At 51.8% G+C, this 23,696-nt stretch overlaps 10 protein-coding genes across 10 annotated transcripts; 3 read left to right on the forward strand and 7 right to left on the reverse strand.

Annotated features, from left to right (window-relative positions):
* Positions 1-2,466: 2,466 nt before the first annotated feature.
* Positions 2,467-3,632, reverse strand: CkaCkLH20_11051 (uncharacterized protein; the record flags this gene model as incomplete). Its single annotated transcript, XM_038893765.1, has 2 exons — positions 2,467-3,386; positions 3,578-3,632. The coding sequence occupies 2 exons, from the start codon at positions 3,630-3,632 to the stop codon at positions 2,467-2,469; spliced, it is 975 nt and encodes a 324-aa protein (XP_038740865.1).
* Positions 3,633-5,535: 1,903 nt separating this feature from the next.
* CkaCkLH20_11052 (uncharacterized protein) lies at positions 5,536-6,528 on the reverse strand (the record flags this gene model as incomplete). Its single annotated transcript, XM_038893766.1, has 1 exon — positions 5,536-6,528. The coding sequence occupies one exon, from the start codon at positions 6,526-6,528 to the stop codon at positions 5,536-5,538; it is 993 nt and encodes a 330-aa protein (XP_038740866.1).
* Positions 6,529-9,806: 3,278 nt separating this feature from the next.
* CkaCkLH20_11053 (uncharacterized protein) lies at positions 9,807-10,714 on the reverse strand (the record flags this gene model as incomplete). The annotated part of the gene is made up of 2 exons (XM_038893767.1): positions 9,807-10,494; positions 10,551-10,714. 2 exons carry the CDS (start codon positions 10,712-10,714, stop codon positions 9,807-9,809), a joined length of 852 nt encoding a protein of 283 aa, XP_038740867.1.
* Positions 10,715-11,136: 422 nt separating this feature from the next.
* Positions 11,137-12,006, reverse strand: CkaCkLH20_11054 (uncharacterized protein; the record flags this gene model as incomplete). Its single annotated transcript, XM_038893768.1, has 1 exon — positions 11,137-12,006. One exon carries the CDS (start codon positions 12,004-12,006, stop codon positions 11,137-11,139), a length of 870 nt encoding a protein of 289 aa, XP_038740868.1.
* A 733-nt stretch (positions 12,007-12,739) lies between these two features.
* Positions 12,740-13,480, reverse strand: CkaCkLH20_11055 (uncharacterized protein; the record flags this gene model as incomplete). The annotated part of the gene is made up of 1 exon (XM_038893769.1): positions 12,740-13,480. The coding sequence occupies one exon, from the start codon at positions 13,478-13,480 to the stop codon at positions 12,740-12,742; it is 741 nt and encodes a 246-aa protein (XP_038740869.1).
* A 506-nt stretch (positions 13,481-13,986) lies between these two features.
* Positions 13,987-14,875, forward strand: CkaCkLH20_11056 (uncharacterized protein; the record flags this gene model as incomplete). The annotated part of the gene is made up of 2 exons (XM_038893770.1): positions 13,987-14,072; positions 14,158-14,875. 2 exons carry the CDS (start codon positions 13,987-13,989, stop codon positions 14,873-14,875), a joined length of 804 nt encoding a protein of 267 aa, XP_038740870.1.
* Positions 14,876-15,300: 425 nt separating this feature from the next.
* On the reverse strand, positions 15,301-16,241 carry CkaCkLH20_11057 (uncharacterized protein; the record flags this gene model as incomplete). The annotated part of the gene is made up of 2 exons (XM_038893771.1): positions 15,301-16,009; positions 16,069-16,241. 2 exons carry the CDS (start codon positions 16,239-16,241, stop codon positions 15,301-15,303), a joined length of 882 nt encoding a protein of 293 aa, XP_038740871.1.
* Positions 16,242-16,856: 615 nt separating this feature from the next.
* Positions 16,857-18,141, reverse strand: CkaCkLH20_11058 (uncharacterized protein; the record flags this gene model as incomplete). Its single annotated transcript, XM_038893772.1, has 2 exons — positions 16,857-17,952; positions 18,026-18,141. 2 exons carry the CDS (start codon positions 18,139-18,141, stop codon positions 16,857-16,859), a joined length of 1,212 nt encoding a protein of 403 aa, XP_038740872.1.
* Positions 18,142-19,260: 1,119 nt separating this feature from the next.
* On the forward strand, positions 19,261-20,738 carry CkaCkLH20_11059 (uncharacterized protein; the record flags this gene model as incomplete). The annotated part of the gene is made up of 5 exons (XM_038893773.1): positions 19,261-19,403; positions 19,476-19,905; positions 20,002-20,146; positions 20,195-20,546; positions 20,612-20,738. 5 exons carry the CDS (start codon positions 19,261-19,263, stop codon positions 20,736-20,738), a joined length of 1,197 nt encoding a protein of 398 aa, XP_038740873.1.
* Positions 20,739-21,875: 1,137 nt separating this feature from the next.
* On the forward strand, positions 21,876-23,695 carry CkaCkLH20_11060 (uncharacterized protein; the record flags this gene model as incomplete). Its single annotated transcript, XM_038893774.1, has 3 exons — positions 21,876-21,937; positions 21,988-23,295; positions 23,350-23,695. 3 exons carry the CDS (start codon positions 21,876-21,878, stop codon positions 23,693-23,695), a joined length of 1,716 nt encoding a protein of 571 aa, XP_038740874.1.
* Between the last annotated feature and the right edge of the window lies 1 nt (position 23,696).

Genomic DNA, 23,696 nt, shown 5'->3' on the forward strand with positions numbered 1-23,696 from the left:
CACAATTCTTTGCCAATAAAGGGCCCCACAGGCCTTTGGTCCATCGAACTCGAAGAAGGAACGGCCGGTTTCTGCTGAATACGAGGCGAGATGGATGGAGGGCGTCCCCGTTTTCTTCCCTTCTCAGCTTCCGTTTCTGCAGCGTGCTGCATTTTCGCCATTTTTTAACTGCTGTTTAAACGTTTTATGCGAGAAATGCGCCGTACGCCTACATTTTCGCCTCCCCGATGCGTTGTTGTCAAAACTGCAGCTCTGCCCAGGAACGGACCCAGATCTACAAAACTCTCGATTCCAGCTCGGGTCCACGGCCCAAAAAAAGATGAAGGGGTGGTCGCGTGCGCGTGCGTACTGTTGACTCTTACCAGTACCTTACTATACTAGAGGAGGCGAACGGGAAAACACGCCCATCATTCCACGCATCGACACAACTTTTTTGACTTGCATATCACGCACGCCCTACCTTAACTCTGCACAGCGTCTGTCAAATCATCCTCCCGCCTCTTCCTCATCCTCTCCAGACCGCATCCCGACGCTCAATCCACGTCTCTAATCATTCTCATAAAACAAAGTCAGGCGACACCCTGCCGCGATTCAGATAGAGTAGAAAAGGGGGCCCGGGGTGGACAGCAGCATCGCCTCAACCCCCGCAAAGAACCAATGCCGGAAAAGACCTCTTTTGACAAGCAGCACCCCCGGACTATGCAGTTCTGCCCCCATACCGAGACAGGGCGATGCATTGAGGGGGAGTCCTTTGGGGGCTTTTATCTCGGTGTCCGTCTGGATAACGGGGCCGGGAAGGAAATCGACATCGAGAGACTTGGGGTTCAGATGGTTCACTCAAGTCAATTGGAGATGACGGTAATAGGTAATAGCCTATCTTATGTCATTGCCACAATCCGCCTGGACATCATCAATCCCTTATGAAACCAGACACAGGATATCCGTAAAAGGCACCAAATTATCCCTCCGTCGGAATATTAATGATTAAGCCAAAAACACAGCCACGCCGTCCTCTTCCGCGAAGGCTCAGACTTCACTCGACCCGCCCATATCAACTGAAATAAGCATTTTCTTTTTCCGTTCAACCACTCTCTCGCATTATCCGTAGCGCTACCAAAGCAAGTCCCTTACTCAAGCCATCACAACTTCCCTGCGTACCTTGCATCCAGCAGTGTATCATCGCAGCGCAGCGCACCGTCATCATCGTAAAAAAAAAGGCGTTGATTGATTCGACCAACAAGACCCCTCCGCCGCCGCCCATCGCCAAGACCACCGATCCCACCCCTTCCGCTTCCAGAACGATAGAAAACTCAAAGCACGGATTCACGATACCAAGGCGCACAGAAGAAAAACGGAAAACGGGACTTACCCCCAACGGGGCAAAAAACGGGCGGACGTCCTGACGGTAAGCCGACCGAACCGTACCGTACTCTACCGCGTACGGTCTGGCGCCATCGCCGGCTCTCCCGTGGCTTACCTTACCTCGCCGCCCCGTTCACATTTCTCCCTACGTCACCATCGTCGCCCGTCAGAGCGGCGGCCTCTTCGTACTCTCGCGTGTCTTCGCCGCCATCGCCAGTGCAGTGTACGCCGCGCTTCTCAAACCTCCCAATCTAGCGCGCCTCCTCGCAGCGGTCTATCCCCTTTCCAGTACATCGCGGGTCGGCGTTATTGCCGTTTCGTCTCATATGGGCCTCGGATAAACATTGTGTTTCTTCCCAGCATGCGCCATTGTCTCGCAATCTCTGAGACTCTGAGACTCTGAGACTTTTTTCCTCCCGTGGTGAACCGAGCACACTCTGGAAAGAAGATCTTCAGGGCCTTTGCATTCCTGAGCGTGTGTCTTGCGTACGTCCCTGGGCTGACAATTGCTTGAAGTGCGCTGTCTCGAGTTCACATGTTGAGAGGTTTCTTGGCCGTTCTCTTCGATCGACGGGTTTTGGTGACGCGGAGCGTGGTGGAGAAGCTGCGGTCTGGACCGGGAGAGGGTCCTGGAATACGTCATTCTCGCTGCAGGGACTGATGATCCCACATCCCGTCCATCGAGAGATGCAAATGTTGAGACTGTGAACGAGGCGGATCAAAGTATGCCTCAGAGATCGAGTCCGTTCCTGTGCTGATCTCCGCCTGGCTGTCTCCCCACCAGAGTCAAAGAGGCTGTCAACATCAAAGTGAAATGATTGAATCATGTCTGGGGAGCTGCATGAGCAACGCCGTGATATATACAGGTTCCTCCCGTTTCCATCGAATGCCGATTCAGAAAAGCGTGAAAGAACAAAACCAAACAACCATAATCCCGCGCCTCCTTTTTGCCTGTCCATAAACGCGGGACAAAGAGAGCAAACCCGCCTGGCCGGCCAAAACCCCGTCATTGACTATCAAGGGCTCGTGTTTCTGGTCTGTTAGACCGAGTGTACCTAGATAATCGTAAAACAAAACTCGTGGTTTCATGTATTCATTTTGCCGTTAGGCAGGGCCCTGTGATCGGGTCTTACGGGCGGTCTTCCCAACGGGCGGCAGAACCTTTTTGACGTTTCTAGCGACCTTATGGCCCAGAGACTCCTTTTCCTTCTTCGGTGCGTCTTTCTTCGCACCGTTGGTAGGAGGGCGGCCGGGTTTCCCGGTCTTGATCTTCTTCTCGATAGGCTTCTCCTCGGGCTCGGCCTTCTCCTCAGCGGTGCCATTCGTGCCGTTCGCCGCGTCGAGGTCATCGGCCTTGCGCTTGTTGCCTGTCTTGGCTTCCGGCGGGATGGCTTGCGGCGCCGCCTCCCGCTCCCCAGCGCCGGAAGGTTCAGCCTCGTTAAGGGCACCAGTCATCTCGACATCCTTGGTAGGAGCGCCGTTAACAGCATCGGGCTTCTCAATGACCGGCTCCTTCACTGGCTCTTCCTCGACAACGGGTTCCTTGACAGGCTTCTGCGCAATTGGCTCTTCGACCGACTCCTTTACAGTGTCGGTAGTGGGCGCATTTGTCGTGACCGGGGCGGCTGTGGCAGCTGGTTGTTCCGAAGGCACAGCCTTTGGCTCCTCGACTCCAGTTGTCGCAATGGGCCCGTCCTTGTCGGGGACCTCCTCGACAGAAGCTGGCTTCGGCGCATGAGTAGTAGACGCATTTTCGACAGGCGCATCAGCCGGGGGAGCGAGGGCGGGAGGCTCCTCCAGCTTGGCTGGCTCTGCGACTGGCTCAGTAGCCGGCTTCGGAACTGGAACGGCTGCCGTCTCTGCAGGAGGCGCAGGATCGTCCTTCTTTTCCTCGACGGGCTTCTCGGCTACCGGCTTTTCGTCGACGGGCTTCTCCTCGACTGGCTTCTCTTCAACTGGCTTTTCGACGGGCTTTTCTACAGCCGGGACAGCAGGTGTGTCCGCAACTTTGGGTTCTGTCTCAACTGCAGCGACAAGAAGAGGATGTCAGCGCATCGGCCTCGGGATATGATGGGTGTACGGCGACGGCTCGCGGCGTCAATCGTGCAGGCGGCAGTGTCGGGCCAGCGCACAGCGCAAATGACGGCCGGGCTGCTTGACCCGACGCGACCGTGATATGAAGCTCGACCTGGCGAGGGAGCTCAAAGACACTCACCTTTGTCGATGCCAGCAACGGCAGGGACAGCTCCGGGAGCGGGAATGGGGTCCATTGCGATGACGTAACGGGCGTGGTGTGAGCGCACAGTGCGCGATAGCTATGGTCGTGGTCGAAGGGTAAAAGGTGCTCAATGGCCGTACTCGAGTGCCAGGAGGCGTAAATTTCGATGCTGATGAATGTTGTAGTTTCGATTGATGATGGAATAGCTGGAAGAATGGAGATGGAGTTGTGTGGTGGGAAAGGTGAGAGAAGAGGGAAGAAGTGAGGTCGGAGTCGGAGCGAGAGCAGCAGCAAGAGCAAGAGCAGGAGCATTGGAGCTCCTCCTCACCAAATGGTCCGCTGCTACTGCAGAGCATCGGCAGCAGGTCATCGCACAGAAACATGGGGTTGGGGAGCAGGAACTGTAACCTGGGCCCTGCTGGGGTTCCACGGAACGAATCAGCATTCGGAATCAGAGCTGAGAGGCAAGGAGCGGCTCGGGACTCGCCATTCCCATCGGCTGTTTGTGCGTTGGGTGTGTTGCTCGTGGGCTCGGTCCAGTCCAATCTTTTCCTCTTTCTCTAGCCAGCTCCAGCTAACAGAACAGGGAGCGGGCCTCGAGCGCCAGAAGTGAAGCTGTGAGGTTACAGGGAAACGACATCCAGTGCGATGTTCCTTTGAAGGCAAATTGGGTGGAGAGTGACATCTGGCGAAGCGTCATGTCAATCTGACGTGACAACCTCCAACAGCTCCACGACAAGCCTGCCATCTTGGACGTTGAGGTGCAGGGCTGGAGCTAAGCCCCGGTTAAGAGCCGGTTAATCCGAATGAAGCTTAGTGGCGAGAGCTGGCTGGTGAGAAGCTGGGTTTCCACGTCGCTGTTGGTCGATGGTCTTGCTGGCCATTTTCGACGTTGAAAAACAAAGAATCCGTGACCTCTTGTACCTATGTTCGAATGTAGAAGAAAATTGAGGACGCAACAATGGCACAGAGCCTTCCGGTCGTTGGGTGGTAGCAGGAATGCGGTGAAGGTGTAGCAGGTCCGTCTCAACCTCGACACCAGATCTTGCGCCTGCCCGTTTGCTCTCTCTCTCTGCCGCGGAAGGTGTGACCGTGTGTGGCACTGTGGAGGAGCTTCCTCCGGTATTCTTTCTGCTTCCTGCTTGATCTGAGCTGGTCAAGTGAGGTGGCAGGGCAAGCTGCAGAGTGTCGCAGTCCTGATGCGGGGAAGCTCTTGTGATTGGCTGCTTTTGATCGGCTATTCTCCGCTTCCATCTTTTTAAGCCAATGAAAAGCAGCAAAATCCATGAACCACGTCCAAGCTCCTGCACGCCATCTGCGATCTGCTCAGCTGCAGAAACCTGCATCTTCCCCTAACGCCGACGATTTCGACAATATCTGGTGAGCTTATGAGGCAGAGAAAAGCAACCCCGATACTCACATAGCTTCTCTGAATCTTGACATTATAAACGCTCTCATTATGATATGGCCTTCCTTCTATCAACGGCGAGATCCCTCTTCCTTGCGGATCTAGCGCTCAGGGCGTATGCTTCACAATCACTCTCTTGTAAACAAGTCGTATGTTACTCTTAACCAGCCTGTTGTGGGCCAGGTTTAGATGAAACCGCCCATCCAGCATAAGCATCAAGGGAAAAGACGATATCGTAACTTGCCGGAGGGCGCCCGCGTATCTCCTTACCCTTCGACTTACGTATCACTGGAGATGGAAAAGCCTGAAGTTTCGAAATTCAAGTGCAAGGTCTTGCTTTGCTTATCTGAAGTGCATACATGCATCCACAACCTAATTGTTCAACAAATACCTGTTTGCCTTTTTCAAGTAAAAGGGTGTTCAATAGCTATGAGATTGAAAGTACACATGACAGTTCGACAATCAGGCAAATGACAACGTAAATCAGAAAAGAGAAGGCAGAAGAGAAAGCACAAAATGCCAAATACCAAAAGAAAAAGACGCCCATTCAATCTAGCTGCCTCCGCAACCTGTTCCTCGTAGATGAGATAGAAACTGCCAAAGCCGTTTCCCAGTGGTCACGTCTCTCTCGAATCTGGTTTCCCCACGACTTTCCCATGATTCTCACTCGCCAACTCAACGCCACACCTGTCACCTGATGAACAGTAATTAGGGTGTTCCACCTGTTCGAGCCGTCGGTGTGTTGTCGGGCTTCAACCCAGTTCATGTCGTTCTCGAGGTTGATGAAAAAGTAGAAGCTGCCGTCTGAGAGATTCCACTGCCTCGCTGTCGGCGCCAGAACGGACGTCTCGAGTAGAGGCATGCTGTTGGTCCAGGATCCAGGACATTGGCAGCTCACCTCATCCGTCACAAGACATACGGTTGTTACGTAGGCGAATGTGGCGCATTTTTGCGAGTCTGCGAGCAGCGACGCCCACTTTGTTTCCTCTCCGAGCGGAATCTCGAAGCACCTACTGAAGGCGTCTCGAGGACATGCCACTGAGAACACCTTCCCGTTGGGTGACAGGCCGGTAAACTTGAGCGTCTTGAGCATCTGCTCCATCGCGCTGAAGATGAACGTGAGCTGTGCATGGCTCAATGATAGTAGCCATTCACGCAGCGGCGAAGGCTCTCCCTCACTTTTGTAGGCGTTTATGAGGCGATCACTAATTCGATGATCTGCTTGCAGTTCGTTCCATATAGCGACAGCTTCTCGGGAGCTCAGAGTACTTGCGTATGCCGGAAACAAGTCTCCGAACAGTGCTCGCAACGGCACTCTTTGGGAAACTCCGGTGCAGAGACTGACCCTCACAGCCAAGTAGGAGTTGAGGTTCTCAAGGAGTCTCTGGGGCTCCTCAAGGAGATCGTCTTTGATGGTGCGTCCTCGTCGTTTCACTCTCGTCTGAGTAGCAACGAAGTTTATGAACTCCGGTCCGCCCTGGGCGCCGATCTGGTCCTCAGCAATTTCCATGTAGCTTGGATATGAGCCGAGCGGTTCCAGTTGATTAGATGAGTTTTGGAGCGCTTGCAACGAGTTGTTCTGGCATCGCTCGTTATGCCGCACACTCGAACCCACTAAGATGTCGTCCCGCAGTTGTAATGAAGTGTTGATGTTCACCAGCTGCAGACTACGGTCCCAGTGGTAAGTTCGCGCCTTCTCTCGAGGATTAATATAGCCACCACCAACTCCGATAGCCACTGGCATGTTATTTGACCCACAAACTAGTTCTCCAGGCCCCCATGTATCCAAAATGTTTTCTGGCGTGGCAAGAACATCGAACATGAACGAACCCGTGTGTGTGGGCTCCCAATTCGAGATGAGAGAAAAGGCCACGACAGTATCTTGCGTCATGCCAGAAAGGCACGTCAGGTTGGATTGGGCGGCCGTAACGGAAATGTCAAGTTCTTCTTGAGACGAGAGATCTGCACCGCCTTGAAGATGTACATGCTGGAGCGGCGTGTCGAGAAAAAAGGGCCGAAGCTCGCCGATATGCGCTTGGAAGTATGAGAGAACACCGACATGAAGGACCTGAAGAGCAAGAGAACAAGCATGGAGGCGTTCTCGCATAGAGCTAGGCTTGTTCCACCTCCTAAAGAAAGTGAATTTTGGCCAGATCTTCGAGAATATGATCGCAGCGAAGTGAGCAGCCTCCCATAGTTGGAAGTCGGATCCTGTTCGAAGCTTGCTGGTCAGCTGTTTCACGTCGGAGACTTCGATTTTGACGAGATTCAACGCCGCTTCTCTCTCATCATGGGAGGAAAGAACAGTGAAGGAATCGCAGCAGAATCCATAAGTTTGAAGAGCCGCAATAGCAGTTTCCAGTCTCTCGGCCATCACAGACAATGCCGCAAAGCTGGAGCTGGATAAGGAGTACGAAACGGTAGCCACTGAATTCGCGTCTTCGAAAACAACTTTTCCGTGCCAAGAGCTCCGGTCTCGAGACCTTGGGGCAATGCCACCTAGACCACAGAGTTCTTCAAGAAGCCTTCGGATAGTGTCGTCGCCAGTTGGCAAATCAATGGGCCGAGATGTTGTAGGGCTAGTATACGAGGTTTGTTCCATGGACTTGATCGCTGTGCTTGAGTTCAACCCAAGCCTTCGCGCAGACTCCGACAACCGAGCTTCCACCTGATTGTAGTTTGCAATGGTGGACTTGTCTATTCGTCGTTTGTTTCTGACGAAAGATTTTGTTTCAGTGCTTTGCGACTCAGGCACGTCTTGTGTCTTGGCTATAGAGAGAAGTGCCTCGATAGCCCTCTCTGCGTAAGTAGGATCACCGCTCTGTTTCCCTTTTCGGTCCAGTGGCAAGGCTTTGATGCGCTCCTCGAGTGAATGCGAACATCCTTCCAGATGATGTCCAACTTTGATTTCCACCTGGGGAGGAACCGAAGGCTCGAAGAATATCCAAGGTGCATCACGAATCCCTTCGTAGATGAGACCGGCAATCTCTGTGGGCTTGCAGCCCGCTCGTTGAAGGTCGGCTATCCATGCCCATTTTCCAACTGCAAACCGACCGATGTTGCTCTCCATAAGCCGTTTGAGTCGATTAAGATCGTCTAATTCCAGCAGTTGATCCAACTCGTTTGGAAGGACAGCATTGCACATGCTGATGATTTCTGCTTCTATGACCTCGTAATTCGGATCATCTGCATTAGAGAACCTGCAGATATCTTCATGTGCGAGGGGAAATCGCAGGATTGTCTCTGTTATCGTCGTGTCGTGGAATGCGCTGTGTATCTCGCGAACAACCTAGAATTGTTAGCAGAAGTACCCAATACCCAAGTGTCTGAAGGGGGACATTAGTAATTACCACATCACGAGACTGTGAAAGGAATGCGGACGACCCTTCAGCCTCACATACGCTCAAGACTCTAGAACCTCTCAAAAAGCCTTTCAATTCTTCCTCTATTGCCCCGTGAAATTGAGGCAATTGATGAAGTTCAGAAAGTGAACATTCAGGTAGTGACAGTTTTCTCGCGACAACTGTTAGGTCTCCTTTCTGGGGAGTTGCGAAGAAAACGAATCTGTGAGTTGCTTCAAAGAGGTCTTTACTTTGATGGTAAACCCGTGAAATGATGATTGCCTTATGAATACGTCTGAGATCAGCCACCAAACTACATTTGAGCATAATTATTAACTTACATGTTCGACAAGGACACCCCCCAAGCTATGAGCAATATATATGAGTGGGCGTTTGGAACCATACTAGACTGGTCAGCCTAATTGTACTTCGAAGCAGTTCATCCATTGGTTTCACTACCATTCGCTTGCTAAGCAGTGAATCTAGCAATTGATACACACAGGAGAGTGCATCGAAGTCTAAGGCGCATGGGTCATAGGCGTAAATCATGACTCTGGCCGTAGGCACTTTCAACGGGAGAAAGTCTCTGAGCCATAGCTTTCCATCTTTGGTCCACCTTTCGAAAGCATTCTCTTCTGCTGTGTAGGCCCCAGAGTTGGGGTCCGTTCCAGGATACCATCCATGAACAGCGACTATGCTGGACATGCCCCATGGAAGGTTAGTCTTGGCTACGCGAACTTCAAATCATGGGCAGGAGAAGACGTACTCGACTTGTGCCTCCGTAGGGTCGACAAGTGTTATGAGCTTTCCCATATGCTCTGACTTCTGCCGATAATTGGCAGTAATATCGGAATAATCAAAAGAAGTGCTGTCGCTTGCAAATGGAGCGAGGGGCTTTCAATAATCGTAAGGAAACAGATCGAGGTACCTTTCTACCCGAGAATTCAAATACGCAATAGGATAAGAGGAAAGGAAATGAAATGAGAAGAAAACAAAAAGAGGGGAAAGTTCGCGTGGGTCTCATATGCTACCCGGAAGTACCAGGAAAGCCTTGGGCGAATTCAAGACCATAGTTGCGGCCTGGCTTACCAAGGACTTCATGTGGGTGTGGTTGCACTGCCTGGGAATTATCCAATGATACCTCGGTTCATTTCTACATATCCATTTGGCTGCAGGATATCAGCTGTGCCTCTCAGCTGACATTCAGGCAAGGATTTGCGAGTGATGTCTTGGCGCAAATGGACACTCTAGTTTGGATCAGGCTGTAGCTCGCAGATATACCTACCGAAGAAGACAGGAGTTTGGGTATTTATTCACGTAAGAACTGGCACGAAGTATGATGAAGGCCTGCCAAGACCTGTGTCTGTTGATCTCCCGAATCTCTGCTATAGCTGTCCTTGATGGATCTGGGCGCCCAACCTCGCCGCAGTTGTGTCTTCCTGTCTCGACTTCCCAGTGTGTATTCACGAAGCCCTACTTACTCCTCCGCCTCTGAATCGTCATCCACACTCATACGCTGCGTCTTGTGTTTGTCTGCCTTTGCTTTGGTCGATGCATCTTTCCACATGGCGTTGAGTGCGAACTGCTGAGTGACCTCGAAGACGAAAGCGTGACGGTTTTTAAGGACCTTGCAGTGTGTGAAGTAGATTTCAGAGGAAACCCGATCGCAGAAAATCTTGACCAAGAAGCGTTGCAGTCGGCGTTGTATGGTGTGACCGGGCTCCAGCAAATCGAAGCAATGAGCGAAGGTTTGGAAGTAGGGCTTCCACCTTTCTTCGACCTTGGGACTCGTATGATTACGCATGAATTCGAAGAACAAATCTTGAACGCCCTTGGCCAACTCTCTGTTTTGCAAATAATCGCAAGTCTTGTAGAACATCAGAAAATGAACGAGGCGGTTGTTGCATAAAAAGTCGTGAAGCTGTACGAGAGATTCGGTCTGCAAGGCGGTATTCAGGAGTGCTTGCCGCGTCGCAAGTCTGAGGTAGAGCTCCATGTATTCGGGTTTGACGTCGGGGAGGTGGACAGTTGACGACCGCGACTCGGTCCAGGGCTCATTGAGGCACTTCTGGAAGAAGTCGGAGTTCCTCGTCAAGATCGACTTCAGTACCACGAAGGACTTGTGGTCATCGCCGCACTTGATGGTAACAAACGGGCTATCGCCTCTGTTTCGTCACATGTCAGTTTAGTACACATGCGTGGGGAATAACGGCAAGCTCACTGGTCAGAGAACAGCCAATCGACGTCCACAGTGTCGATGCGAGGTCGTGGCTTCTTAGGAGCAACAGCAGCAGTCGATGCATTGCTGTCCTCTGCGACGCCGCTGGTGTCGTTGATGTCTTTCTCGACTTCGTCTTCCATGTTCGCCGCCGACTCTGTCGACATTGTTGTAGTTGTTGTGGAAGTATCACGCAGGATTTTCTGGTGTTGACGTTGAGGAGGAATGAAAGTCCAGAGTGGAGGGGAAGGAAGGAACTGATGGGGACGGGTCTTCCCAGCACCTTCCTCACTTTTGTCGGAATAAAGAGGAAGGAATAATCCAGAAGAGAAAAAGACGCCCTGCCGTCCTCTCTCCCAGAAAGGTTCCTCAATTTCAAGGTAACAGCGAAATCTTTTTGTATCTAGATTTGGATTCGAAAGAAATATTATGAACAACCATACCGTAACAAGTATGTGCACCAACTCCTCCAACTCGCCAATAACGTACACACCGGTCTACATGATCTTCTCATCCTACCAGCGATATCCAAGCCAGAAGCAAATCCGCCCTCGCCGCCCATACCATACCCGACACAGAGGTCCCTGCCCTACCAGTACGAGTACAGGGCCTGGTAGTCAAAGGGCTCCCCTCCGGTGTGCCAGACATCATATGAAGAGTCACTACCGCGATATCGATTCGGTTGTGGCGCCCAACCTCCCATACCAGCTGTCTGGCGAGAATGGCGCGCATCTCTGTCCTCCATGCACCACGAGCACCAGCACCCAGAATCATGGTTGAAGTACTGTCTGTCGACCTGGGAGGAGAAGCTGGGGAAGTCCAAGACGAAGATGCACCAGGAGTGCCCGTCTCTCTCGTGAAGGCCTTCGGCGAAGCCCTCGATGATGTTGGCACAAAAGATGTCTCTGAGATCTTCATTCTGCAGGCAGTGCTCGTAGGCTTCAGAAAAGGACCGTAGACACCAGTTTGCGGTATCGAAATCTCTTTGTGAATCGATGTTAACTGGCTTCTTGTACATCGACGGCCATTGCTGGCAAACCGTCATGATCAGCTCGTAGGTGTGTGTACCGAGGATTTCGTTCTCCAGATCCTGGCACATCTCGAAAAGCTGGATCATCTGCGTGAGAGTGGCGGTTCTTTCCCAAGAGTCTTTCCTGTTGTCGTAGAAAGGGGTAGAACGTTCCGGAGTCAAGTCGAGGCACAGCCGGTGGTCGAAAAGCAAGTACAGGCCGAAGATGGTTGTGTCCTGGTCCTCGAGATAGATCGGTGTTCCGGAATCGACCCCATCCAATGCTGAATAGAAATAGAGAGAGTGCCTCATCAAATTTCTTTTGTTGGCACCGAAGCGTTTGCCTTGGAGTCCGCAGTATATCTGCACCATGTCGTTTTGGTTTTGTATGGCAAAGGCCTCGGCATATTCAGCCTGGACAATGTTGTTGTGGGTATTGTTGCGATTCATGTTGAAAATGAAGTATGGTCGTGTAAGTGGTTGTGTAAAAGGTCTTCGTCGAAAAGTATAGTGCGAGAATGCGAGACTCGAAATGGTTTTGTACGTGTGTATGTGTCTGAATGTATTGACAGGCGATGAAGAACATGTATGGTTTGTTTGTATCGAGAAGAAACATCTGAGGAGAGACCGGGACTCCTTATATAGGATATCTAGGCAACAAACTTTCACTCAATCACTCGCCTTCGGAGATAGATGAAGGAAAGCCACCTTATTACCTATTACTTACCCGGTTGCTTTTGCCGCGAACCGGGAAAACCAAGCTGCAATAATGCAAGAGCCGCCACCTTGTTGGACGTTGAATCGGAGATATGAATCAAATTCAGAAGAACCAGCTAATCCAAAAAATTGACATCAAAGTTTTGGTCAGAAAACTTTACAAAGCAAACACTTTAATGATATTCTGACGCGCCGAGGAGTACGTTGTATAACGGAACCAAATCTACACTTCTATAGCCATGAAATGATCATGAAAACGTACTTCCTGGGCTGGTCCTTCACTATGGAAGTCGCAGAAACTCTGGAGTTACGAGCAGTTTTATACCTTTCGTGGACTTCTAAACGCATACTTATTTTAGTTTATAAGGATAAATCTATGTAGAGCCCCTGGACTTCTTACGATGAGACCGTATTTAGTTTCATCCGGCTTGGATTATGTCTCCTCCCCTAGACAAAACTTTGCGGTTTATCTCGAACAGAAATCATCCGTCAATTCATATCCTTCAATCTGCCCAGCTGTACCAGCTTCGAGATAAATAACTTGCTGACCTCGAGCACGAATTTTGGGTGGCCTATGATGGTATCCGCCTCCGACTTCCACTCGCTCGGAGTGACACCAGAAGTGAACGCCTTGAGAATCCGTTCCTGGAAGAGCTCCCGCGCCGTCGCAAAGGTCGTACGCCTCCGCAAAGCTGCGGAAAGTCATGAGTTTGCCGGAGCGCTGGGAGTTCTGGCTGCGATGGCGCCAGTAGTTGAGGAAATTATAGATGGTCTCCCGGACGTAATGCATCAGCCGGGCGTCCAGGAGGTAATCGCACGTGTCGTGGAGGTTGATGATCTGTGACAGGGTGCCGTCGTACCAGAAGGAGGTCGGGATGACGAGATGCGGAGCGGCTGCGCGATCGCCTTTGCTTGTTGTTGTTGTCGTCGTGGCGGGCTGCGAGGCGAGGCGGTAGACTAGATTAAAGTACACGCCCAGTGTCTGCGGGTCGAGGTGGTCGATCGTGACTTCTGCGGAAGCCCTTTCTTTGAAAGGGTGTTTGAAGCATCTTTGAAAGTACTCTGAGTGTTCACCGATGATGCCAAGGTGAAGGCTGAACCGGGTTCCTTTGCAATTGACAATAACGGTATGGCCGGTGTTTTCGATATTGAAGACGTTCGAGTACCTGTACCATGGCAGTTCGGCTTGGCTTTGAGGTTTACTCATGCTGGCGGTTTAAAAGAGGAGATTGTAGAGAAGAGAGAAGATGGGAAAATACGCGGTTGGCAAATGTCTTAAAGAAAAAGTCGATTCCTAACGTAGAAAGACTGTCAGTTATCAAGGTAAGAATGCTGGGTCTGAAGCAAAGTTAATTTCCTCATGATCAAACACAAAGTCGAAGCCTAGGATATCTGTAGGCCTGGTGTTGCACCGAATAGGTATCGCTTGAGCTGGCGAATTCCATTTTCTATCTTGGTATTCGAGTTCTGGCTGAGATCTTCTATAAGCTCGTCTACATCTCTATGGCTTGCAATAGAAGATTCAGTCGCGGGGAGCTCAGAAGGTTTCATACGTGCTTTCTCTTACTTTTATGACTTCGGGCTGCTTAGTTTGAATTTTCGCTATAGACTCCCCACCCTCACCCGCCAACATATGAACCTAAATCGTCCCGTCCTTCTGCCTTGCTTTCGCCTTCTTCTTCCCACAACACAGGCCACCGAAACTGGGTCAAAATGAGCAATGCGGATTCTCCCACAGCGTCAGCTGCAGTCTCGGCTGCGAAGGGGAGTTTTGACGTGACTACGCTCTTCCTACAACAGTCAGTCGCCCTCACGTCCCCTTCCATACTCCAACACCAGCCTTGATGGCCTCTTAGAAATGTACCTGGCTGATCTGAGCCCCAGGAGCGACGTAATTCTTCACTGCGGGGGCGCAAAAACCTTCGTCGTCCCGAAGGACATGGTTGTCAGGAACTCGGAGTACTTTGCCTCCTGCCTCGAAAAACCCCTGAGCCAATCTAGCGAGACATTATCAACCTCCATCGAACTCCACAATGTCAATCCAGGGAGCCTCGGCGTCTACCTGTGGTTTGACCTCCAGGTGTCCACGCGATCAATGCCATGCATCGACCGTCAAGCCCTACCAGAACCCAACGATCTCCCGCTGCTGGTCGACGCCTACCAGTTGGCCCATCGATTCATAAACAAGAACGTCAGACACGCCCTCAACGGCGCGATCAAGGCCGCAATCAAGGCCGCAATCAAGGCCGCAATGACAGTGCCCGCCGGCGACGAAAAGCATAACGTTGTCAACAACAGCAGCTGGTGGATCGGAAACTTTCTGGATGGTTATCACGCGTTGAATGATAATGTTGACGAAGAGAAAGAGCTTCGCGGAGACATTGTTGAGACCTTCTGTCGACTGTTTTTGGAAGACGACAGCGGGGCCAATGTGCGACTTGTCGATGAAGCGTTCAGATTGGCGGTTCTTGATCACCTCATTTCTGCCAACGCCGACCTCCAAGCTAAGAACAAGAAGCTCGTGGAGGCCAACAAACAAATGAAATATGCCGCGCAATACAATGCCGCCCTTACAATCTGGTCATATGGAAAAAGGTTCTGACCGACAATAAGGCGCTTAGGGCTAAGATTGGCCCCCAGCTCGGGAACTTCTCTCTTTTGAACAGATTGGGGCCGATCCGCCGCATAAACTGAGCCAAACTATGTATCACTAAAGGAAGGCACAGGCGCAATAATGCTGGAATTTCGATCGAGGTAAGAGACTGTAGTATGAATTGATAATGGTCCTCTCTAACTAAGCATGTGAGAGGGCTTCTTATCATGCGAATACCTGTCCGAATCTTCTTTTTCACATTCACTTCTCTGAGAAGGGCCCTCTCTAGGCATTTTGAGTTTCCAGGAGTTTTGCCGCGGGCTGGTATGTACAGTAGACACACCACACCAGCCACCCAGGAAACACTCCATCCAGTACCAAATCTCAATGACCAAACTTTACAAGCAAGCTAGTATCTTACACACCTGCACCCTTCAAGCATACGCAGTATAATCGCTATTGTCCAAAGAGCGGCCGAACAAGCCAATGCCCCTCTGTATCGACTTCAAGTTCTTGGAGGCCTCATCCTGCAGCAAGGAGACTCTCTCCGCCATGGCTAGAAACAGCTCGCGCAAGAACTCCTGATTGTCCTCAATGAGGTAGACGATGGGTCTCAAGTGCTCGGACGGGAATCCCCGAGCGAAGGCGGCGGCGAGATCGCAGCGGAGTCGGATCTGGTCGGGGTTGTGCTTGTCCAAAGCCTCGAAGCCGTTCTTGAAGTTCTTGAGCCACCAGATCCGCTTCTCCTCCGTCATCAAAAGTCCGCCCGCGTCCTTGTGCGCGAGCTTGTCGGCGGTGTTCAGGATGAGGTTGGCCATGTCGAGACGGAGGTCTTCGTTGAGGAAGCGGTCGGCGAGCTGGTAGACCTTGACGAGGGCGCGGAGGTCTCTGGGCTCGCTCAGGTTCTGGAGGCTGGCGAGGTGGACCTCGAAGCCGGTGGCCTTGGAGTAGACGAGGTGGAGGTAGATGCCCAGGTGCTCGGGGTCGATGTCGTCGTCGAAGTCGATGGTGGAGGTCTGGCCCTCGGTGAAGGAGGCGTTGGTGAGGCAGGCGCGGAAGTACTCGGAGTTCTTGGTGAGCATGGCCTTGTTGAAGCGGAAGGTCTTGCCGCCGCAGTTCAGGGTGACGAGGTCGGAGGGTTCGCTGGTTCTGTGTGTTAGTGGGACTGGGGCTTCAACTAGATGCACACGGTGACTGCTCACGGTGCAAGAAAGAGCCAAGCAGCGCTGACTTTCTCCTTTTGAGGAGCCTTGTCAGCTCGAGTAGCCTTGTCGGCTCGAGCAGCCTTGTCAGTTCGAGCATCATTGTTAGCTCGAGCAGCCTTGCGAACCTCCTCGAACCAGCCAGCTGGAAGGGAACCAGAAGTGGAATCCATGATTACGTTGACTCGGGTATCTTCGTGGCAGCTGTGGTCCGACTTAGTCGGTCTTGGGGTATTCGTTGGTATTGCCGTTGGCACCGTGGTCGTGGTCGTCGTGGCCGTGGTCTTGGAAATCTTCGCTGATGGCGTTTTCGTTTTCACGGGATTATTCGGTGTCTCAAGACTTCTGTGAGAATGATGCCGAGGAGGAAATGGGATGAATGTGGATGGAGGATTGTCGCCAGCTTTTTGAAGTGGGTCAGAAATGCCGATGGAAAATGGGAGCTCCCGTTGGAATTTTGAGAATATCTATATGGAGAGAGGACTTGACTGCGGCCTTCTGTATGTGTCCATCAAATTGACAAGGACGAGAGCAAACAAAGAAAGACGGCACGTCTGGCATCATCCAACTTAGCTGCGGCTTTGACAGGCGGAACAAGGAAGACGTTTGAACTAGGCTGATCAGTATCATAAGTAAGGTCAAAGAATTCCGCGAGAAATGAAAGCAAAAGTCTTCTCTATTCTGTAGTCTGTCTACCACTTTGCTTCCATCATCTACCAATATTCTCTATGGGACCAAAATGTCCATGTCCAGGAGTTCCATATTCCAGATCCAAGAGCTGCAGCTTTCTACCAGCTGTCTGCAGCATAACCGCTGCCTGAAGCACCCCAGGTGGCACCGGAGGCAGGCTTCCAAGTGCTGTCCTCGTCCTCAGTCGCGGTGGTACCCCAGCCGCCGTTGGAGACCTTCTTGGGAATGTCCTGGTTCTCAGTCGAAGGAGGACCCCAGCCGTCGTTGGAGACCTTCTTGGCGGAACGAACAGGAAGCCAAGAGAATTCGTTGTACTCAGAGGAGGTCGAAGAAGATGGGGTCGCAACGCCCGTGCCCCAATCATCGTTCGTGGAGTGCACAGTGGCGGAACTCGAAGCCTGGCCGGGGGCAGCCTTGTCAGTACCAACGGACTCGTAGCAAGCAGCAGGCCACATGTCGGCACTAGAAGACTCTTGGTAGACGTTCCAGTCATCGCCAGTCTGCTTGGCGGCAGGAGCAGAGGCAGCCTTGACGCCCCAGGTAGAGCCCGCAAGCGTCTCGCGATCAGTGGACGCAGCTTCAGACTCAAAAGAAGGAAGAGGCTCGTGGGAGTTTTCCCTGGCCAGGCGCAGGAAGAGAGCGCGAACCAAGGCGGGGCTGTCATCGATGAGACGGATGTCGCGTTCCATGTCGTGGAGAGAGATGAACCGGCAGAAACCCCCAGAAATTATCCAAGCCAACTCACAATGCTCGTCATATTTTTGGTCAAGAGCGTTGAAAGCATCCTTGTAGATCTTGATCCATTCAAGCTTGGACGGGCCCTGAAGGACATCGCCGTCATCGAGCTTAGGCGTAATGAATCGTATCCTGTCGTACAGCCAGTCGGCCAGTTTGTAGTCCTCGAATCGCTCAGTGAACTGATACAGCCGAATAACGAGCTGGAGGTCATTGGGGTTGTCCATGAATTCAGTGTCGTCATTGAGGACGTTGGTCTCAGAGCAGTAGGTAAGGTGAAGGTAAGTGCCAAGGATGATTTGATCGATGCCGGGGAAGTCGATAGTCGCGGGCTTGTTCTTCTCGTTCGTGGAGCTACTGATCATGGAGGCTAGCTTCTGCGAGTTCTTGACGAGAATGGACTTGGGAAAGTGAAACCTCTCGCCACCGGCCTGCAGAATGACGAAGTTGTAAGGATCCCTGGAAACAAACGAGTCAGAACTGTGAATCATTGTATACGGCGAACAATCGCGGCGTAGGGTCGGAAACTTACGACTGCCAAAACAGGCGAGAGGCCTGAAGGTTGGACTTCGGTGACTGTCGGTTCTTTTGGGTGGGACCGGGCGAGTGGTCTTCGGCATTGCCGACATTTCCCCAAGCGATGCTCATGTTGTCGATGGAGAGATGAGATCGACTGTCTTGGGCGAAGATGGATTGTTGTTGTTTGTGAATAGACTAGCTGTTGTGATCTAGTTGTGTTGTGGGCAAGACAACGTCGAAGAGGGCAGGGTGGTGGGATTTTATACCTCAAGGTGGAGGCGCGGTGATGGTTGTGGGAAAGGTGAAGAAGTGAGGTGAAGAAAAAAATGAGGAACGCGTCCCAAGTAAGCGAAGAAGGAAGGCGCAACAACCTAGAGAGATCTCTCGCTTTTTTGTCAAGAAAACTCTGTGTGAAGTAAAAAGTCTGAACCTGGCGTTTTGGGGGGACCCTAGATGGTGGAAGGTTGAAAATTGGGACGGGTCTCGCTAGGTCGTGAGGGGATCTGAGTATGAATATGGTCGCCAGAAGTAAAATACGCAGATCAATCTCAATTGCCTTTCTCACATTCTGACATAGAGCTATTTATGACCATGTCCATCTCCAGCGTCCTTAGGCTGTGCAAAGTGCTGCCTCGACGGCTGTGAAGGACGTACTTAGTATGTAAATATGAGGGGACCTTCCATGATGTCTCTATGTACTCAAAATTTAGAAGCAGTGTCCTCTGTCTCGCAAGATGCAAAGTCAGCGTGCGATAAAAAGTCGAGATGTGGTGGGCTATCAACCTTACATCTATTCCATGAAGCTGAAGCTAAAATAGCGAGACATTTAATGCATATCTTGTTGATACTAGATCTAGAACACCCAAGAAAAGAGGTTTATCTCGAAATTTGCACCAACTGAAAATCCTTTTTTGGGAGTGTCTGTAATTCAGTCGATATTAGAAGGAAGGAACTTGCGCGACCACATGCCAACCTGCTCCTTCCATCTGAATCTTGACTGATGTTTATCTCTTGTATGTTTTGTGCTCTTTCATTGGCTGAGCCCTTAGCTGAACAACCTCACCCGTTTCCTTTCACCCTCCATTATCCGTTTCTTTCTTTACTCAACACCCCAGGTGAGGCTCTTCATGCCAGCAAATCTTCACACAACTCGGTCTCATCATCACCCGCCAACAAAACCAGCAGCAGAGTGTGCGATCCTCATCAACAAAACCCCTTTCTGGCACTGGCGCGCTCAGGGAACAGAAGATGAAGGACAGCAGCAATACCTGCGACGAAAAGCCTGGCATGGCCAAGCACGAGGTCAAAGATGATTCTGGAAACTCCAGAGCCAAATTTACCGACGAGTTCTTCCAAGCTATGGCAAAGAAGGCTCAGCCCTTTCTCGTTGAGTAAGTATAAATACCTTAAACCAGGAAGCCCGGATTTATTTGAATCTTCATCTAACGCAATCACATTATCAGCACAACCAATGAGCCGGGCCCGGGAGAAGTAATCCTCAGGGCTGGAGGCAGAGTTCTCTCTGCCGACGAGAACGTTTTGACGTCAGCGTCCACCTATTTCAAGAAGCTTTTGAGCGGCCCTTGCGAAGAGAAGTCTCAGCCGAAGATTATCGACTTCAAAGACGACATCGACCCTTTCTTTTTGGGAGTTTATCTGCACCTGGCGTACGTCCAGAGTATGGGAGAAACAACGCGTCTCCCCAAATGTGGTACTCCCACAGATTGCCGCTGGTTGACCGGTTACGTCAAAGTCTACCAGCTCTCCGCGAAGTTCGACAATAGCGAGTTGGAGATCACTATCTACAACGACCTTGTGGCTTGGCTCACGACAAACGATGACTTGAAGTGGTCTGAAGAGGACATCAGCAACAGCGAGCTGATGAGTTTCTGGGTGGACACCCTGAGCTTCGCTTTCCATGCCTTGAGTCCGGTTGCGGAAAAGGAAGCGAGGTTGCGCAGCTACATAGCGCGCGCTTTCGTCCGATAGCTGCCAATGAAGAGATACGCCGACTTCACATACAGGATCAAGAACGAACGCGAGTTTGTGCTTGCCGTGGCGGAGAATCTTGCGCAAATGGTTGCCGACCAGCAGACATCTACGCCCGAGCAGCCCAAGCCCAGCGACGCGGGTGGTATGTTCAGGCCAAATGACCCCAAGACTTGCACTAACTCTCTCACAGGACTGTTCGGCCACGTCTGTGACTCGGCTTGGGAGGCCTACCTCGAAGACCTCAAGGAGGTCTCCCAGACCATGGCGACGAATATTCTGTCTGAGCCGCGCCTGAGCCTGGAGCACAAGGCAAGCATGAGCCTTCTCCTTGCCAGATCTTCCCAGGGTCTGTCCAGAGATCCACACGAATACATCGCCCATGCCATAGAGGCAGTCTCCCTCTACCAGCAGATTCGAGAGAGCCAGGATGCGGCTGAAGCCAACCAACGAAACTGCACTCGAAGCAACTTGCTGCTGGCCATCGATGTGCTCAACAGCGCGCTTGAAGCGCAGGGAAAGGATGATGAACGTCGTGCTGACAAGTCAGTATTTTCTCACCACATACGCTTCTCTCAACGTGTTCTGCCGTGCTAACTATCGTATGTAGTGCCACCGCAAACGCCGGAAAGAGGACGGGAAAGCCTCACGCGGAACGAATCGAAACTATATGCGACGCCGAGTCGAGAACCACCCATCAGGCTTTCAACCCGCAAGAACAAGGCTTATTGGACTGATGGAGGGGTATTCGGGAATCAGGGGTTCAGATGACGCACTTCGTGGTCCGGCGATGGGCCGCGACAATTCAGTACATCGACATAATGAAGAACGATGACTTGTCTTTCTTGATTTTGTTTGCAAGTATGATTGATATGGAATTTGCTGCGCTGTCTCGACTAAATTATCTCGAGTGATGCTCATGTGTAGCTTAATTCCGCGGAGTTAGATCTGCGCCAACTCCGCGGCGCCGAGACGGGATGCTGCAGGAGACCGGCGCCCCACACTCATCCGATCTCCAGGGCCTTTCCGTCCGGCAAGTGCGCCAGAGTCTGAAGTTTAGACTTCTGTCTGATAACTTGACAAAAGCTTGGGCGATTCCAGTTTGATATTTCTTGTTCGCGACATCATCAATCCCCGGGACCGATTCTCATTCCTCCGGTTCCCATCATGAACTGATTGACATCGAAGCTGAGCATGGACCCCACAATTCAGTGGTTGGTCAGCTGGCGTTGTGGCAGAGTGGTCTAATGCGCAAGACTAGAAATCTTGTTCCTTCGGGAGCGTCTGTTCGAATCAGGCCAACGTCGATTTTTTGATTTTCATAGCTGATGGGTGACGAGAATGACTTGCAAGGCGTTGCAAGATCTCTGCCTCGACTTGGAGTCAAGATGATTTTGAAGGATTTTGCTTCTTGCCGAGCTGCTTATGTCAGGATGGGCGCTGCTGCCTCCGACGGATGCAACTTTTCCTTTTCGAGCCGTTTGCTGATGCATTAATAAGCTGACGTCCCCACATGCAGGCCTATGATGCCGAAACTCCACGTCTTGCTGACACTGATCTCTCTCTCGCGCCCAACAACACGTAACATTCCTATTCGAAGCGATCGGCTTGCTTGAATACCGTATCATAATTTAGAAGAGGAAAGAAATAAGTCGCACAGACGCAGGTTGAGAACCTCTTCCATTCTCATCAGTATGGAAACGAATAAGCCGAAGCGGGTTAGACGCAGGAAGGTCAGTGCCCCTGAATCCGACAGTGAGCCATCCGAACAAAGGACTCACGATGTCTCGATCGACAACAACTAGGCCTGCGATCTTTGTTACAATAAGAAAATCAAGTGCGACGCGAAACAGCCTCGCTGTTCAGGTTGCAAGTTGTACAACTCCGAATGCACTTACACCGGGCCCACAAGGGCCACTGCTGTGAAGCCCAACCAGTGAGTCGCTCCCATGACGAGACGCGCATGTCCTTGCTAAGGACCTCCAGTGTGAAAAAGATCGAGATGCTGGAAGCTCGTTTGGCGCAGCTTGAGGCGCAAAACAGTCAGGGACAGTCTCTACAACAGACGTCTCCAAGCTCGGGGATTCGCCCGAGTTCGGCGCTGCAGACCTTCTCCAGCTCGGAGGAAGAGCAGCTTTGGGGACTTGGAGGCGATTCAGCAACTACAGAGTCACCAGCTTACTCAACAGACCAGGATAGCATTCACGTGGCGGGCAACAACTCCAAGACCTTGCCTCCTCTGCGGGTGGTCTTACCCGTCGTCGAGGACTACTTCGAAAAGTCGAACCAGGTGCTACCCCTGTTCGACAAGCAAGTCTTCATGAAGATGCTGCGCGGGTGGTATACCTACCCAGCATATCGGAAAACAGACGCCTGGGCAGCCGTGAACATCGTCCTCGCACTCGCTCAACGGCATTCCTACGCCTCGAGTCCCCAAGAGACGCAGAATATGCAGCGCTACATCAACAATGTCCAGTCAGCCCTGAACGAGCTCGTCATCGGCGAACCGGATCTCCTGGCGCTGCAGGTCGTCCTCGGACTCGTTCTCGTCTTCCACGGATCTTCGGACCCCCGCCCAGCTTCGATGATCGTCGCCACCGCCATGCGCCTCGTCCATGGTCTCAGACTCTACACCAAGAATACACATCCAGATGATGAATACGAACCGGCGGAGATTATCCAGAGGCAAAGGGTGTTCTGGATCGCGTACATCCTGGACCGTGACTGTGCGATGCGGACGAGCCAGCCGGCGATTCACCAGGACGTCGACATCGACGTGGACCTACCAGACCAAACACCCCCTGACAACGCAGGCATCATCGTCGGGTTCTCGGGCCAGGTCTTCAACTACTTCCGCTGCCGGGTGCAGCTCGCATACATCCAAGGCAAGATCTACTCGATGCTGATATCGGTGCGAGCCATGAAGCTTCCCGAGGCCGAACGGCAACAAAACATGGAACGACTGCGACAGATGCTCGAGAACTGGGAGAAGACGATCCCCGAAGAGTTTAAAGTGCAGACGGTCGCCGCGATTGTGTCGACGGAATACCTGAGATATCTGTGTCTGCTGCACTACACGCATCTGCAGCTGATCGCGACGACGCACTACGCGGACTCGCATCATTTGGAGTGGCTCCAGGAGATTTTGAATTGCAGCAAGAGACAGGCTCCGCAGATTCTTCCGGAGGCCTTTGCAGAACAGCTTCCGACATGCTGGGAGAAGCTTGTCGAGGAGGCGAGGACTTGTATGCATCTCTATGCCGCAACGCCGGAAAATGACTCTGCTCTTACTTGGTAAGTGGCGACGCATTCATTCGTCGGGTTGAAAGTATCTAACTGCGCTTTTAGGCTAGTATCGTGTGGTTACTTGACGAGCATCATGTTCATCACGGTCAACAACCTGGCCAACCCTGATCACTCATGTCGATTTACCGACCAGAGCAACGTAGAGTCGGCTTTACTACTACTCGAGAGACTCATCAAGGCAACTGATGACTACCGACTGAAGAAGATCCACAGTGCCTGTAAGGAGCTGAACGACAAGGCCAGGAATGCAGTGACGGCTCCGCCACCAACCGACTTCTTCGATCCCCCTGGCTTGGAATTTGGTGACGAGGACCCTTTGGACGATGGACGGTGGGACTTGATGGACGCCTCGTTCTGGGCCACGAATGAATTCGAGACAGTGAGCTAGG

This window comes from Colletotrichum karsti, assembly GCF_011947395.1.
Source record: "Colletotrichum karsti strain CkLH20 chromosome Unknown Scaffold45, whole genome shotgun sequence".
Taxonomy (NCBI): domain Eukaryota; kingdom Fungi; phylum Ascomycota; class Sordariomycetes; order Glomerellales; family Glomerellaceae; genus Colletotrichum; species Colletotrichum karsti.